The sequence below is a fragment of the Pleurodeles waltl genome, chromosome 8 (genome assembly GCF_031143425.1).
Source record: "Pleurodeles waltl isolate 20211129_DDA chromosome 8, aPleWal1.hap1.20221129, whole genome shotgun sequence".
NCBI classification, from domain to species: domain Eukaryota; kingdom Metazoa; phylum Chordata; class Amphibia; order Caudata; family Salamandridae; genus Pleurodeles; species Pleurodeles waltl.
In genome coordinates, this window is record NC_090447.1 from 113,801,151 (window position 1) to 113,819,454 (window position 18,304).

General features: G+C 44.0%; 1 protein-coding gene across 1 annotated transcript in view; it reads left to right on the forward strand.

Moving 5' to 3' along the window:
• UVRAG (UV radiation resistance associated) overlaps positions 1 to 18,304 on the forward strand; it is a 312,834-nt gene that overhangs the window by 107,568 nt on the left and 186,962 nt on the right. The window contains exon 8 of the mRNA XM_069203880.1: positions 367 to 493. Coding sequence (XP_069059981.1) covers positions 367 to 493 — 127 coding nt within the window. The remainder of the gene's footprint in view (positions 1 to 366; positions 494 to 18,304) is intronic.

An 18,304-nucleotide genomic window follows, 5' to 3' on the forward strand; every position in this document is an offset into this window, starting at 1 on the left:
CTCTGCATGTTTCACTCTTATTTCATTATGTTTTCGACATTACTCGCTGTGGGACTATATCTAGTAACATTTAAGGGTTTCATTTAAGCAGTAGCAGTGCTGAATGTCTCATTGTCTACCATGGCGGGCCCTTCGGTTGTAGCCTGAGCAGGGAGATGCAGTAGCAATCTAAACCTAGTAAAGTGTTTATATTTAACTAATAATGGTCATTTGTTTTAGGTGTCATCAGTTCAATGAAGTGACATTTTATAAAGACTGAATAGAACTGTACACTCATTCATTTGTATATGAATTCATGTGATTGAGGTATTGACCATTTGTAGTGTGCACACTATAAAAACAAACTTGAAATTTTCATTTGATTAGAAGAAAGAGAGTGAATGTTTACAGCTGAAGATTTTGGTTCTACGAGATGAGCTGGAAAGACAGAAAAGGGCACTGGGACGTGAGATGGAGCTCTTGCATAAAGAATGCAGTTCTTTGCAGGCTAAAGGTGAGTGCCACATACAAGCCATATTAAGTATTAATAATTCTCTCTTCTCCTATTAAAAAAGGGTGTTGTGTGTTGTCTGTTAACCCGCAATGAACATGTGTTAATGCTGACAATGTTTTCTACTGCATAGATTTGTTGCTTCTCATATGTCAGTCATGACCACACCAGGTAGATTTCCTGGGCATAAGTATGCCAACTTCACACTCAGAATGGGGAAAACAGAAAGGTGTTGTACCATGAATTTCTACTACACAGCAAAGGTTTGCATATGCAACGTGCGAGAAATAAAATAATACCTGTGAATGGCACAGGGTTTAAGTAGATACCATTCACCGTTTGTCACAATAAAGCATGCACAAAAAATCTGAAGCATTATTTTATATGGCACTCTATAAAAACACAGCAACATCACAAAATAAAATGATAGACCGAGTGTTGAAATTTTTCAAAAACTCAGCCCCAGTCACAGATCTGGGTTTAATCCATTGTTATTTTGCTTGCCACATTACCTCAGTTTGGACCCAGACACATGCAAATCAGTCTTGACTCTGCACTCCATTGGAACTGTCCAGGACGAAATGCCAAGCCAGGCACTCCCTGAACCGTAAACCACCATCCTGGGACCGGTTTCGGGGTATCACCCCTCATCAGCCAAGCTAGCTTGAATCCAGCGGTGCAACAAGCGGTGGACTCGCGTCCACTTCGGGCATACAACAACATCACATAATAAAACAATGGACGAAATATTGAAACTTTTCAAACACTCTCCCCCAGTCACAGATCCCATGGGGAGCAGGGTCAAGACTGGTTTGCATATGGCTGGATCCAAACTGGGGTGGCATGATGACATCTTGTTGTGTTGCAATTCTTTAATACCAGTCTGGTGCATTCATTTGTACAATTATTACAGCAGATATTGAAAGAAATATCGTGCTCCTAAATGAACACAGAGTATAAAAGCAGCCAACACACTATATTTTGCATTTCTGTTTTTGATAATTGTAGCTAATGATCATTGCCTCTAAACAGTTGACACTGTAAGGGGTGCACAACACCTTTTTGCATATCTGGAAGCTGAAGGCAAAGAGCTAGGACCTGCAAGGCCAGTTTATATTTCTTCAAAGCCAGTGTGTTCTCAATCTGTAGTCGTGATATGAAAACTAGTGTTCGATGGCATCTGTCGCTGTAGATACGCATGTTTTGCAATAGCTCGCCATCTGGTGTTGGGCCGGAGTGTTACAAGTTGTTTTTCTTCGAAGAAGTCTTTCGAGTCACGGGACCGAGTGACTCCTCCTTTTGTCTCCATTGCGCATGGGCGTCGACTCCATCTTCGATTGTTTTTTTTCCGCCATCGGGTTCGGACGTGTTCCTGTCGCTCCGAGTTTCGGAACGGAAAGTTAGCTAATTTCGGAAGATTTTCGTCGGTATTGTTGCGTTCGGGATCGGCGTACTTAGATTCAACACCGCATCGAAGATCGAAGAGCTCCGGTGCCCTTCGGGGGTAGTTTTTCGATCCCCCGTTGGGGCCTGGTCGGCCCGACCGCGTGCTGAAGAACGCCGATGGAACGGACCCCGTTCCGTTTCTGCCCCAAATGCCACAATAAATACCCCTATACAGACCAACACTTGGTCTGTAACCTGTGCCGGTCACCTGAGCACAGTGAAGACACCTGCGAGGCCTGTCGTGCGTTCCGGTCCCGAAAGACACTCCGAGACCGTCGAGCCAGAAGACTTCAGATGGCGTCCGCGCCGACAGCCCAACGAGAGTTCGAGGAACAGGAAGAGGAAGGTACCTTCTCGATCCAAGAATCGGACTCCGAAGGATTCGACGATACACAAACCGTGAGTAAGACGTCGAAAACCACACAGAGGAAGATTTACAAGGCCCAGGGGACGCCACTGCCATCAGGCCATGGCTCCACCCATAAATTCGGTGACCGACCGTCGGCACCGAAAAAGGCCCAAACAGTGCCGAGATCGTCCGACTCCGGTCGAGACACCGGCACGCAGCCTTCTCGGGACCGAGAAAGTGCTGGAGACAAGCCTCGACACCGAGATGCCGGTGTGGACACGGCTCGACGCCGAGACAGCGGCACCGAAGAAGATCGACGCCGAGAGGTTTCGGCCCCGAAAAAGAAAAAAGTCACCTCGGAGCCGAAAAAACACGCAGACAGGGTTTCGGTGCCGAAACAAACTGCAAGCGACCCAGCTTCAGGCTCTTATACAGAAGAGCACTCGCTAACCTCACAAATGCAAAAGCATAGGTTTGAGGAAGAGCTACAATCAACTGATGTGGACCATACGCAAAAGCGTATTTTCATACAGCAGGGGACAGGAAAAATAAGCACCCTTCCCCCCATTAGAAGAAAGAGAAGGTTGGAGTTCCAAACTGAACAGACACCACAACCAAAAGTGGTGAAAAGAGTTACCCCACCACCCTCTCCTCCGCCCGTGATTAACGTCTCACCAGCACGAACTCCATCACACTCCCCAGCTCACACCACCATAAGCCAGGGTGACCAAGATCAAGACGCATGGGACCTATACGACGCCCCAGTGTCAGATAACAGTCCGGAGGCATACCCTACGAAGCCATCTCCACCAGAGGACAGCACCGCGTATTCTCAAGTGGTGGCTAGAGCTGCACAATTTCACAACGTAAGCCTCCACTCAGAACAGGTCGAGGATGATTTTTTATTCAACACACTCTCCTCCACCCACAGCTCATACCAAAGCCTGCCTATGCTCCCTGGTATGCTCCGGCACGCAAAAGAAATCTTTAAGGAGCCGGTCAAAAGTAGGGCAATCACACCAAGGGTGGAAAAAAAGTATAAGGCGCCTCCTACAGACCCGGTTTTCATCACTACACAGCTGCCACCAGACTCTGTCGTTGTAGGAGCAGCTAGGAAAAGGGCCAACTCTCACACATCTGGAGATGCACCACCCCCAGATAAAGAAAGCCGCAAGTTCGATGCAGCTGGTAAGAGAGTCGCAGCACAAGCTGCAAACCAGTGGCGCATCGCGAACTCCCAGGCACTACTTGCGCTCTATGACAGAGCCCACTGGGACGAGATGCAACATCTCATTGAACATCTGCCCAAGGACTTACAAAATAGGGCAAAACAAGTGGTTGAGGAGGGACAGACCATTTCCAACAACCAGATCCGCTCCTCCATGGACGCTGCAGATACAGCTGCACGGACAATTAATACATCTGTAACTATCAGAACGCATGCATGGCTCCGAACGTCTGGATTTAAACCAGAGATTCAACAAGCAGTTCTCAATATGCCTTTTAACGAAAAAGAACTGTTCGGTCCAGAAGTGGACACAGCGATTGAGAAACTCAAAAAAGATACGGACACTGCCAAAGCCATGGGCGCACTCTACTCCCCGCAGAGCAGAGGGAATTACAGCACATTCCGTAAAACACCCTTTCGAGGGGGGTTTCGGGGTCAGAGCACACAAGCCAGCACCTCACAAGCAACACCGTCCAGTTACCAGGGACAGTATAGAGGAGGTTTTCGGGGACAATATAGAGGAGGGCAATTCCCTAGAAATAGAGGAAGATTTCAGAGCCCCAAAACCCCTACTACTAAACAGTGACTCACATGTCACTCACCCCCTCCACACAACACCAGTGGGGGGGAAGAATAAGTCATTATTACAAAGCATGGGAGGAAATCACTACAGACACTTGGGTTCTAGCAATTATCCAACATGGTTATTGCATAGAATTTCTACAATTCCCTCCAAACATACCACCAAAAGCACAAAATTTGACAACACACCATTCCAATCTCCTGGAGATAGAAGTGCAGGCACTATTGCAAAAGGATGCAATCGAATTAGTGCCAAACACACAAATAAACACAGGAGTTTACTCACTGTACTTTCTGATACCAAAGAAGGACAAAACGCTGAGACCAATCCTAGACCTCAGAGTAGTGAACACTTTCATCAAATCAGACCACTTTCACATGGTCACACTACAAGAAGTATTGCCATTGCTAAAACTGCACGACTACATGGCAACTTTAGACCTCAAGGATGCTTATTTCCATATACCAATACACCCATCGCACAGGAAATACCTAAGGTTTGTATTCAAGGGAATACATTACCAATTCAAGGTACTGCCTTTCGGATTAACAACCGCACCAAGAGTCTTTACCAAATGTCTAGCGGTAGTCGCTGCACACATAAGAAGGCAGCAAATACATGTGTTCCCATATCTAGACGACTGGCTAATCAAGGCCCATTCGTTAATAGAGTGCTCAAATCACACAAATCATATCATACAAACCCTCTTCAAACTAGGGTTCACCGTCAATTTCACAAAATCCAAAATTCTGCCGCGCAAGGTACAACAATACCTGGGAGCCATAATAGACACATCAAAAGGAGTAGCCACTCCAAGTCCACAAAGAATTCGAAATTTCAACACCATCATACAATGCATGTATCCAACACAAAGGATACAAGCAAAGATGGTACTACAACTCCTAGGCATGATGTCTTCATGCATAGCCATTGTCCCAAACGCAAGACTGCACATGAGGCCCTTACAACAGTGCCTAGCATCACAATGGTCACAAGCACAGGGTCACCTTCTAGATCTGGTGTTAATAGACCGCCAAACTTACCTCTCGCTTCTGTGGTGGAACAACATAAATTTAAACAAAGGGCGGCCTTTCCAAGACCCAGTGCCACAATACGTAATAACAACAGATGCTTCCATGACAGGGTGGGGACCACACCTCGATCAACACAGCATACAAGGACAATGGAACGTACATCAAACAAAACTGCATATAAATCACCTAGAACTTCTAGCAGTTTTTCAAGCACTAAAAGCTTTCCAACCAATAATAGTTCACAAATACATTCTCGTCAAAACAGACAACATGACAACAATGTATTATCTAAACAAGCAAGGGGGGACGCACTCCACGCAGTTAAGCCTGCTAGCACAAAAGATTTGGCGTTGGGCAATTCACAACCAAATTCGCCTAATAGCACAATTTATACCAGGGATCCAAAATCAACTCGCAGACAATCTCTCTCGAGATCACCAACAGGTCCACGAATGGGAAATTCACCCCCAAATTCTGAACACTTATTTCAAACTCTGGGGAACACCTCAGATAGACTTGTTTGCGACAAAGGAGAACGCAAAATGCCAAAACTTCGCATCCAGATACCCACACAAACAGTCCCAAGGCAATGCCCTATGGATGAACTGGTCAGGGATATTTGCTTACGCTTTTCCTCCTCTCCCTCTCCTTCCTTACCTGGTAAACAAACTCAGTCAAAACAAACTCAAACTCATATTAATAGCACCAACTTGGGCAAGGCAACCCTGGTACACAACGCTGCTAGACCTATCAGTAGTACCCTGCATCAAATTGCCCAACAGGCCAGATCTGTTGACACAGCACAACCAAAAGATCAGACACCCAGATCCAGCATCGCTGAATCTAGCAATCTGGCTCCTGAAATCCTAGAATTTGGGCACTTACAACTTACCCAAGAATGTATGGAAGTCATAAAACAAGCCAGAAGGCCATCCACCAGGCACTGCTATGCAAGTAAATGGAAGAGGTTTGTTTGCTACTGCCATATTAATCAAATACAACCATTACACACAACTCCAGAACATGTAGTGGGTTACTTGCTTCACTTACAAAAATCTAACCTGGCTTTCTCTTCCATTAAAATACACCTTGCAGCAATATCTGCATACCTGCAGACTACCTATTCAACTTCCCTATATAAGATACCAGTCATTAAAGCATTCATGGAGGGCCTTAGGAGAATTATACCACCAAGAACACCACCTGTTCCTTCATGGAACCTAAATGTTGTCCTAACTAGACTTATGGGTCCACCTTTTGAACCCATGCACTCCTGCGAAATACAGTTCCTAACCTGGAAGGTGGCATTTCTCATCGCCATTACTTCCCTAAGAAGAGTAAGCGAGATTCAGGCGTTTACAATACAGGAACCTTTTATACAACTACACAAGAATAAGGTCGTCCTAAGGACCAATCCTAAATTTTTACCAAAGGTTATTTCACCGTTCCATCTAAATCAAACAGTGGAACTTCCAGTGTTCTTTCCACAGTCAGATACCGTAGCTGAAAGGGCACTACATACATTAGATGTCAAAAGAGCATTGATGTATTACATTGACAGAACAAAAAACATCAGAAAGACTAAACAACTATTTATTGCATTTCAAAAACCTCATGCAGGAAACCCAATATCAAAACAAGGTATAGCCAGATGGATAGTTAAATGCATCCAAATCTGCTACCTTAAAGCTAAACGACAGCTGCCCATTACACCAAGGGCACACTCAACCAGAAAGAAAGGTGCTACCATGGCCTTTCTAGGAAACATCCCAATGCAAGAAATATGTAAGGCAGCCACATGGTCTACGCCTCACACATTCACCAAGCACTACTGTGTAGACGTGTTATCCGCACAACAAGCCACAGTAGGTCAAGCCGTATTAAGAACATTATTTCAGACTACTTCCACTCCTACAGGCTGATCCACCGCTTTTGGGGAGATAACTGCTTACTAGTCTATGCAAAACATGCGTATCTACAGCGACAGATGCCATCGAACTGAAAATGTCACTTACCCAGTGTACATCTGTTCGTGGCATCAGTCGCAGTAGATTCGCATGTGCCCACCCGCCTCCCCGGGAGCCTGTAGCAGTTTGGAAGTTACCTTCAACTATTTATATATGTATCATCTCAACCTTAAATAGGTGCATACTTAGTCACTCCATTGCATGGGCACTATTACTACAATTCAACTCCTACCTCACCCTCTGCGGGGAAAAACAATCGAAGATGGAGTCGATGCCCATGCGCAATGGAGACAAAAGGAGGAGTCACTCGGTCCCGTGACTCGAAAGACTTCTTCGAAGAAAAACAACTTGTAACACTCCGGCCCAACACCAGATGGCGAGCTATTGCAAAACATGCGAATCTACTGCGACTGATGCCACGAACAGATGTACACTGGGTAAGTGACATTTTCATTTCCAGACGCTGATAGTTCCTGTCTGCCCAAGAGGGCTGTACACACTGCTTTATACTGATTTTGAAACCTATCCTGAGAAAAACGCCCTTGTCATTTGTGATCACAAATGATGTAGCACAAGAGAAAACTCATAAGAATTTTCTCAACATTTTGCAATATAATCTCTCTACTCTGATATTAACATTGAATAGATTCATATTGAAAGTTAAAGAAGGCACACTGTTAAAACATGTCTAATACTGTAATTTTATTAAATGCCAAAAACAAACCAGAGTACCAAATCGGACAACAAATGTGAAGCCCTTAGGGCCTAAAAGAACCATGGGGATGTGGCCACCAGTTCAATGACATTTAATACAAAAGGCAGTAAAGATGCTCCCCATACATATATATTTTTTTAAAACATATATATGTTAGATGGCGTGTGTAGCTGCAGATACATGTGCTGTGCATATATCACCATCTAGTGTTGGGTTTGGAGTGTTACAAGTTGTTTTTCTTCGAATAAGCTTTTTTCGAGTCACAGGATCAAGTGACTCCTCTGGTGATAGTACGCAGGGGCATCGACTCCTTTGTTAGATTGTTATCTTTCTGCTGTCGGATTCAGTCGTGTTCCCCCTCGTTCAGGTACTTTCGGTTCGGTGCTATCTGAACTTTTATCTTTTATCTTACCGTCAGTATAGTTGCGATCGCGGTTTCCCACTACACTCGGTCTTAAAGTAGCATTGGGATCAATTAAACGCCCTTTCGGGCCTCTTTGGGCCTACTGTGTCACAGGCTCATGGATCGGACTCCATTCCGATTCTGTCCTCGGTGCAACGCCAAGTTCCCCTACACCAACCAGCATTCGGTGTGTAACCTCTGCCTTTCTCCAGACCACCGAGAAGAAAGCTGCGAGGCGCTTTGGTCTTTTCGATTAAAGAAGAAATTACAAGATTGGAGAGCAAGGCGGTTGGAGATGGCGTCGATATCCACAGAGCCCGTGCCCGACATCCTTGGAGAAGAACAGGCTCAGACGGCAACCTAACTATAATGTCCCTGTAACCTTTGGTGTGTAGAAAAGGATTTTTCATAATGAGTTGCAATAACAGTGCTGTTTTATGTTTCCAAATCTATGAGGCAGATGTCTGGACATAATTGTTTTGGTTTCCTTATGATTTAACAGACATTTGAGCTTTCTGCAGTATCTTCATAATTGGCTACTCTGCTCTCCCCCTCCTCAGATTCTTCAATTTATTCATTAAAATTAATTGGGTACTGCTTTTCTGATGTGGAAAAAGAGTGTCTTTCAGGAAGTTCATTGATCTTGTGCTTGTTAGGTGAGTTAGGGTGAACTTTCCAGAGTTTGTGTAATTGTGAGGGCAGATTGCAGCTCATTCTTACCATTTTTCCTACTGGTACAGTATGTCGCCTCCTTAAAAAGAGTGCAATCTGTCAGGCTGTCGATACCAGGGGCAAAGCACAGCCCAAGCCTTGACTGGTTTCCATGAGTATAAATTTGGTGTGCAGTCTTGGAACTCGGAGAAACTCAAAGCACCTCACCACCAGTTTTGGGGGAAAAAAAATAATCTTGACACTTCAGAGAATGTGAGACTCATCCAGGGATACTAGAATCTATGAAGCCCTCAGAGGCACCTCATTCCTGCATTACTAGTGTTGGCTTTATTGGTGCATTCCATCTCCCTTCATCAGTATCAAGTAAGTCAAACCTGTTTGTTGTGGTGATGGAGATGAATCTCTCATGCTTCATGGGTTAAAGTTCACATCAATTTTCTTTGCAGATGTTGAGGAATTGAATATATCAAGGCAGAAACAACAGATGCAAATATTGTAGCAAAGGTTGTATAGTATATAACAAACCTGCTGTCTTTGACGAGTTAACCATGCAGGATTAGCATGCCACACAGGTGTTAGTTTTATATTAGATGTGAAGTCTCTAAGAGGAATGAAAAGAATGCCTAGGTTTCATTTGTTGTAGAGGTGAGAAGAAACCCAAAGAAGGTATTGTTGACATCTGAAAATGTTCACCTTGCAGCCATTTCTAGGGGGTTTTCCAGCAGGCTCCTTTAAAGACAGTGTTGCATTTCCATCCAACAAGCATTAAGGCATTGCTGAATAAACAATATAGTGACGAGTGAACTTTCTTCAATTGGTTGCATCCAATGCCTCAGAAAAGTGCATATGTCGGTGGCACATAGTGACCTCAGACTGTGCGTCAGATAGGCCCATGTACCATCTGACTAAATGTAATATTAATGATAATAATAATAATAATAAAGTGATTTGTAGAGTGCCTAGTAACTTCTAACGAAGTATCCCAGCGCTGAGGAATAGCTCCTGAAACAGGGCAAAGCGATTAACCACAAACAGCCCCACTCAAAATGATCTAAATAACCAGGTTTTTAATTTTTTACAAAATGATAGTTCAGTATTTTCCTGTCTGGGAGGGAGGAGAAGAAAATTCCACATTCTGGATGCCAAAAGACTGTAGAAAATAAATTGTTGCAAACAGGCATGACATGAGTCGGACACTCTAAGACAAGAGATTCAGTGTCTGATAGTTTCAGATATCATTGAGCCTCAAACATGCCTAGGATGCCAGTTATCTAAGCTCTGCCTTCGATTCTCCACACAATAACTGCATCATCTTTTTATGCATAAGCGATACATTACTTACGAGGATATTAAATGAATGTTCTTTATCTTTTGAGATTCTGTGTATTTTTTAAGTGCATGTGGCACAGAGTGTGCAACTTTGACAAACGTTCCACTCATGGACATCATGTGTCCTTTCCCAATTACAATTACCGCAAACGCTCACTACCCTCTTTCCTCCTCTCCTGACAGTTAGACCCACGGTTGGAGTATCTTAGAACAATCACTCATCCAATGCAAATACATCTCTTTTTTTGGTCAGGCATTTGCCTTTACCTTTGTTCAGTTGGTTTGGGTTGTTGCTTAGAAAGCTGGAGAGATCACAGAAAACTCTTCCAGCGGTTGATTGGCTTCTGTGCCTGTTTTTCAAGTTATGACGGCGATTGGAACTTGAAATGGGTTATGGGCTTAATGAATGTCATTATTATTGTCTTCATGAACATTTGTCTGCAAGGTGGGAAGGGGATCCTTCATTGATTTGAGAAGGCAGAGTGGGAAGGAATTATAGGGGATATTAGGAATTAGGAGGTTGTTGGGCCTGCGAATCCCATGCGTTTGCAAGGATATGGTGGGTTTTTTTTTTCTAATTAGTTTTTATCCTTCTTATCCCAAATAGAGATATATTAACATACAAGAGTCCGTTATTTTTATATATGTATATCTATGTAAATTACACCGAAATTCATTAAGCCATAAAACATCAAATATTCAATTCACACAATGATCTTTATTTAAATATTCAGATTAAATGCAAACCGGTCCCTGACTCAGATTATTCAATAGCTAACCAGTCATCATGTCCAGTATGCCTGGAGAGCCAATTAACTAGAGACGACCACATCCTTTTACCTCGTCTCAAAGCTTTTATTCCCCTTACAATCTTACAGTTGCAAAAAGGAGGCTAGCGAGGGTCATAGAAATAAAAATAAAACTGACCTGGCCTAAATCGCCCCCAAGCCGGTGATCATATCCAAAAAATGTAATGACAGGGTTAATAATATTTTCCTAAAAACCTCCTGCCAGAAGGACTCTGTCCCTCTCTTGAGAGCCTGCGATTTCCCACACTGAAAAACACGCAGCGTGTCCGGTGTCCCTTCCCCACATCTATGGCACTTGTCATCCAACCTCTTCCCCCAAGAAAACAGCTTAGCCGGCATGAGATACATCCTAAACATAGTTTCATAGAGTTGGGCCCTCAGATTAGAAGAAATATGATTTTTAGGCCCATATTAATCTCCTCAACTAGTTTTTGTGCCCAGTACTACTCCTGATATTTTACATCATCGGGAACTGCACCTATTAGTATTGCGTATAGTTACCCAAGTGTGCAACCTGGAAGCAGAATAGCATCTAAAAGAGGAACATTATCCAGTGAAAAAATGTGTCTGCCTGATTTTTCCCAATAAAATCTCTTATCTGGGGGTATTCCAAAAAAAGTTCTGCCGTCTAACCGTATTCTTGTTGTAGCTCAGTGAATGTGGATAACGAATCATGTAGATAAAGATCACTCAATTTGTTAAAGCCAGAAGACCCCCATTGCTGCTCAAAAAGATCATGAGATAATACTGGGGAAAGCGGAGAACACCAGAAGGGAGTACATTGATTAAATCATGCTATACCCATTAGCTTACCACCCTTCTACTCAATCCGCCAAGCCGCAACTAAAATCTTGAACCTCACTTGTAGTAGCTCAGCTGTACCTGGCGTAGAAAGCATCCATAAGCTGACCTCCTAAGAGCCAGCTCATAAATAGTAGGGAGTCTCATATACCCCTCTGAGCCCACTGAGCTACACCTTTCTGCTGAGGGGATTATTGCAATGTCGTCCGCATATTCTAACACCTTGGTGTCAAACCGATGTACACGGACTGGTTCAATATTCTGGCTTTTAAGGAGCTGCTCAATAAATTGATCAATGTACAGGGCAAACAGAATTGGAGAGCATGGACATCCCTGTTGCGCGCGCCTCTCGTAATCTCAGTCTTCTGAGATTCTTTACCTATAATTTGTAGCCTAGCAGTTGGTGTGGAATGTAACGCCCTTATTGCCTGGATTAAACGTGGACCAAACCCTTTTAGCTTCAGCATTGACCACATATAGTACCATGATACATGGTCAAATGCTTTTTCTGTGTCTAGGAGTTTCATAGCCATTCGGGCCCCCGTAACCTATCGAATAGCGCTATAGCTTGTCTGAAATGACCCGAGGTGCCTCTACCGAGTATGAATCCATGTTGCCACAGTGATACCCAATGGGTTTTTTGACTCCCCCCGGTTCCAGCAGTGTTGTTAAAATCTTCGCACATAGCTTGGAGTCAGTGTTAATCAAAGTGATGGGCCTGTACGAGCCAGGATTATCAGGGTTTTTTTTTTTTTTCTTTTTTTAAAGATAACAATGTGTGTGTCCTGCCATGATGGGTGGAGAAACCCTATTCCGCTGTATTCCTAGAAAGAGATCTAGCAAAATCGGAGCTAGCTCAGGGTATAATATTTTGTAGAACTCTTGAGGGATTCTCTCCGGGCCTGCTGCTTTCCCTGAGGCCAGAGACTTTAACGCACTATGAATTAATTTTCTCGTAATGTCTGCCTCTAGGTCCCTGCTTCCTTCCTCATAGAGCACCCTATGTCCACTATTTGATTGGCTTGTCGCTACCAAAGAGGACGTTTGTGGGATATCTTCCATATGTAGAGCCCTAAAATACACTTCAAAGGTTTTGATATCTACTGGATCTGTAGCAGTGGTGCCATCCACGCTTTTAATACAGTCGAAATTTGTGTAAACTTCCTTTTGCCTAGTACGCTGGGCTAGGTGCATACTGATTCTTACACCATATTCATACCATTAATTTTTATATACCTGATATTTTTCTGCCAACACCTTGACATATTGGCTATTGATCTTAGCTTTTACTACTGCAATTTCTAGTTGAATTTGTGGGATATCTTGTCCTGCAATAATCACCTGTGTATGACTCTCTTCCATTGCAGTCAGCTGACTATAAAATACTTTAATTTCTGCTTATTGGCATTTCTTCTGGCTGGCAACATAACAGATAGTCTCCCCTTTCACCGCTCCTTTAAATCATTCCACACCATCTCAGGTGACGTACTGTATCAGTTTAAGTCGAAATACTCATATGTTTGATATAACAAATGTTTCGTAGTAATTTCCTATTGAATGACCATTTAACCGGAGGTCTTGATCCACCCAGCCCTCCCAAGTTCAAGAATGAGTGGATTATGGACTGAGAAAAGCATATCTGCTTTAGCCACTAAACCAGTAGAGATCCAGAAGTGATCTAACCGACTATTCTTCCTATGTGGACAAGATAAATAGGTAAAGCCCATGTCTGGATTATCTACCAGTCCATGACTATAAACTAAAGAAGTCAAAGCTTTAAATACATCTGTCCCCCCCCCCCCCCTTTCCACCAAGTATTAGGTTTTCTTATGCCATCCAACCTCTAAATGTAGGTTCATATCCCCACAAACAATTAGAGCGGTAGGCCATATGGCGAGTTCGACCTCCAACTTTTCAAGAATAGCCGGATCGTCCTGGTTAGATCAATATATTGAGCATGTTGTGAAGCTAGTCCCTGCCATACAGCACTCTACTGTAACCCACCTCCCCCACTTATCAACCAGCTTTCGTTTGACAGGACCAACATGATTTTTAGCCAATATAGCTACCTCCCTGGTCATAGACGTGTGAGAGTTACATGCTAGCATAGCATATCCCTTCATAAGTAAACAATGTTGACACACACACACACACACACACACACACACACACACTCACTCACTCACTCACTCACTCACTCTCTTTTAGGCATATAATATCCAAAGCCAGGGAAGAATCTCTGCCACTCTTTGTAACTTTAACCTGTCATTTAAACCTGCTACATTTGCTGAACATATAGAGCTTTTACATATTTAGCCTAAAAAAAAGATCCAATAATATACCAGTACATCATCATCATTGGCTACTAGTTCCCTTATAGTCATATCAACCTTGACTAACGGTTTGCCTATCCAAATCTACTCATACATCATTCTAATCAGTTGAATTTGCCTTGGGCCACTATTCATCTCCACTTGGGATATTTTTTCTCCCCCACCTAGTCCCAATCCCCATTCTCCCCCACCTAGTCCCAATCCCCATTCTCCCCCACCCAGCTCCAATCACCATCCTCCCCACCCAGCCTCAATCCCCATCCTCACACCCTCCGTCTGCCACTCCCTGTGCTGTTGCCCACCGTACCATGCCCCCTGTAGCTTTCTCCACCCCATCTTGTCTTCTGACCACAGCAGGACCAACCCGCCCACCCCCTGTCTCCTTGCCCTGAGAAGTCAACAGACCACTCAGTCTGATAAGATGCAGACAGCCTCTCCGCCCAGTCACCCAAAATAGGCCATGGTACGAGACATGCCATTCCCTATATCAAGCACACCTCAGTATCCCCATAATCACCAAGATACCATACAACCACAAAAATGCAATTTCACCATGTCAACATATTATACATTCATTGGACACTTCCAGTAGTCATGTGGGTCCCCCAACTAATCTGTTATGATTGCACATGCAGCAAAATGGGAGAGGTCAAGAGGATTAGTGCAGGTCTTCCATATATTCTTTAGCTTTAATTTCTGGTGTAAACATCTGTGTGTTGTCCTTCCAAACCACTTTTAATTGTACCGGATTCAACAGGAAGGCTTGCGTTCCTTTATTCTGAAAAGGTCTAATCAGTTGACTGAGGCCCTATCGTCGCTCCACAGTAACATGGCAGAATTTGACAAAAACTAAATGTCATCAACCATTCTTTTAGCATACAGTCTAGCCTTCTCATACTGCCTGCTTGAGAAGATGGTTTTAAAAATATATACATGTATCACCCTGGGTCTTTTATATTTGTTTTAGTCTGCTTCTGCTGCTGCAGTGCTCTAAGTACATGCTGCACTTCCTGAGACCAATTCCAGCTCGTTAATTCGGGAAAATGCTTTCTGAAATAGCTTCACAACAAACTGCCTTGCATCAGAGCTTTCTCTGCCTTCTGGTACCCCTAAAATCCGTAAGTTATTCCGGCGCTGGCAATTTTCTTCATCCTCAAGCTTCCACTGTGCATCAATCAATTGGTCCTCGTGTGCATTTGTCCGACCCTGGGTTCCCACTGTATCATCCTCCAGCACCAGTGTTATACCCTCTGTCAGATAATCGATCCACAATGGCTGTACAAGATTTAGCCATCTTCCGAACCACTCCCTGTAATTTGCATGTTGTGGCTTGTTCCCTACGGCTGTCATGCCGAGTTTCCTCTCTGTGACATGATGGATTGATAGATAGCCACTAAAATTGGGGGATTAGAGTTTTGCGTCTCCCCAAGTCCTACTGCAGAGCCGCCACTAACAACTCAGGTGGGGAATAGTCCCATTCAAAGCCCTTCCTGGTGTTATCCTTCCATGCATTCTTTTTTATCAGACTTCTGGACAGTAAGCACAACTTCCTAATCCACATCACTTATGGGGTGATTGCTAGAGTCAGATATTGTGTCACAGTCCTCATCTGACCATTCTGTACCTTTGGATAGGGAGAAAAATCTCTCATTACCATCCATACCGGACCATGCTTTCCCCTTCCTGCCGTTTCGGGTGCTTTTAAAGGATCAGTGTGCTTTGCGATGCTTTGGGGGGCGGGGGGCCAAATGGCCTTGCAGCCACCAAAATTAAATAAGAAACCACCATGTTGTCCGGCCACCAGTCCATCCTCATGGCTAGCCTGTCCATCCCCCTCACTCTTCCCCCCCCCCCCCCCACACACACAGCACCATCTTTAGATTCTTGAGAGCCCTCTGATGTTTGCCCCCCAGTTTGAAAAGCAGGATGGCTTATCTTGGAGTCCCTCGGCCTGTGATGTCCCTGTGCATTCTCGCTGGCAACAGCCACCACTGCCGCAACAGCTGCCGCTATGACTCTGTTGAAGTCAAACCTGCCGGCTGATCGGTAACATCCTGGGGCTTCAAATAGACCATTTTCCCCTTCTCCGGATCCACTGCCAACTCCTTGATCTCTGTGACTAGCTGAGGTGGGGGTCCACGTAAAAGATCCACGATTGAGGGGCATGAAGTGGGGAAGGGCCCCCCCATCCTTCTCAGATGCCTCTTACTTAGTTCCTGATGGCAGACACCGTCGGCTTGCCTGGCCCACCCCCACACCAGCTCAAGTTCCATCAGTCTATGACGTGGCAGATTTTGTAACCACATTTTCGGCAGGGAGCATAGGGGGCCTGCCTGCAGTTTTGTGTCCCATTGAGGCAGCCATCTGAGCACCAGAAACGGCTCAGCTTCACCCATATATTTTGAAGTGAGTGGCAGTCAATTTCTCCCAGGCATGCAATAACTTCCTTTAGAGCTGGCTTACAGCGTAATCACTAGTGGCCCGAAAACTTCTGTGCAGTACCTGTAGTAGCCCTGCCGTGGAGTGAGTCAGCGTAGTAGCCCAGACACCCTCCCTGCTGCCTAAAATCCAGACGCACTCAGGTTGCCAGAAGACTAGACTGAGAGCCGCGCAGCAACTAGGTCAGCCGGCTGCCATCTTGCTTCTCTCTCCCATACTGCAAGAATGTTTTATGTGCTGTAGGATTCAAATATAAGTAACTAATGAGGATTCTATAGGGAGAATGCTTCCAAGTATTGGGACGCCTCTAAATGTTCTTCCCCAGTTCTTGGTGCATGTTTCTGTAGATAACACAGTAGTAGTAGCCACGGGGTAATTATGTTTGAGTTGCACATGCCATTGAAAAGGCATTTTTTGATTTGCCTTGATCCTGTTGCTGGATTTGCACTAAACGTAGTAATCTATGAAGCTTCGACATGTATGGTTGTTTTTAAAGACGCTTCCATAGGACAAAAAGTTAGAGTGAGGTGAAAAAATTGATGATTCCCCATTTTTAGCCTCCATAGGAAATATTAGTCTGATCTACAGCTTAATGGCTTAACGGATTTACACCAAACTTAAAATGAAAGTAGATCTTTCAGTAGTTTTTGAGGTATTAGCATTCAAAAAGATGATGCGCTGGTGTTAATTCTGTTGTGTATCTCTGCCATTTAAGCTTGGAACTCAAACCTGTCAATCACATTTCCAAATTCTAAAACTGTGTGATTGTCTGTATTGGGCTGTAAAATTTTGAAACTCAAAGATGGCCGACGCGATGGCAGTGGTCTTGGGTACCGGGAGGCCATCCAGAAAAAAGGACTGTTTTCACCCAATGTGACTCGCAGCCATTTTATGGGCTGGTCAAAAGGCCATTTCGTACCTGACCCGTGGGTCCTTTCTGACTTGCGAGTTTCGGGCTCTGTTTAAAAAAAAAAAAAAACACAAGCAGAGCTTAACACTAGAAACAAAAAAGTGTCTAACTGTGCCTGCAAGGCAGTAGGTGTGTGGTTGACCTGGCTGCAGACACCACGGGAGGAAAAATAAGTAAATCGCAGAAAAAGTAGTGAAATTCACAGAATCGTATTCAGGAAGGCACCCTACATAACCTTCAGTTGACCGCCATGTACAAAACACAACATAGAGGTTTACTGTAAGTTTTGTTGTGTGCTGTGTGCGCTCCTAAATATAACTGGCCAGCTTCAGTGGTGTTTCACGTTTGAGGCTCAAACATTACTCACGATTGAACTGTGGTTATTTATATATACTCTTATCTAGGGTTAGCTCTACGTCATTTAATACCTTACTCGGTCAGTTGTCATGCCATTTTGTAATATGTTTCTCACTTCAGGTTCATATTGCTTTAATCATTATGTACATCGCTTTTGTAAAAGCTCTCTTTATTGAGGTCTAAACCCATCTTCAAGTGATGCTGGAAACTCCTGGAAACAGATTGTAATTGACCTTAGTACAAATCAGGAGCCCCGATTGAAGAATGCATGTGGACACTCACCCTTTCCGTTTGGACTCTGCTCGCCCTCAGGCACTTTAATTAACTGGTATACGCTTTGCCCTTTTAGCGCTGTATCTAACCTGTGGGTAACGTAGCATTTTCTAAGTCTGGATACGGTGCAGTAAAAAATTAGCAGTGATGCAATCGCCATAGGAGA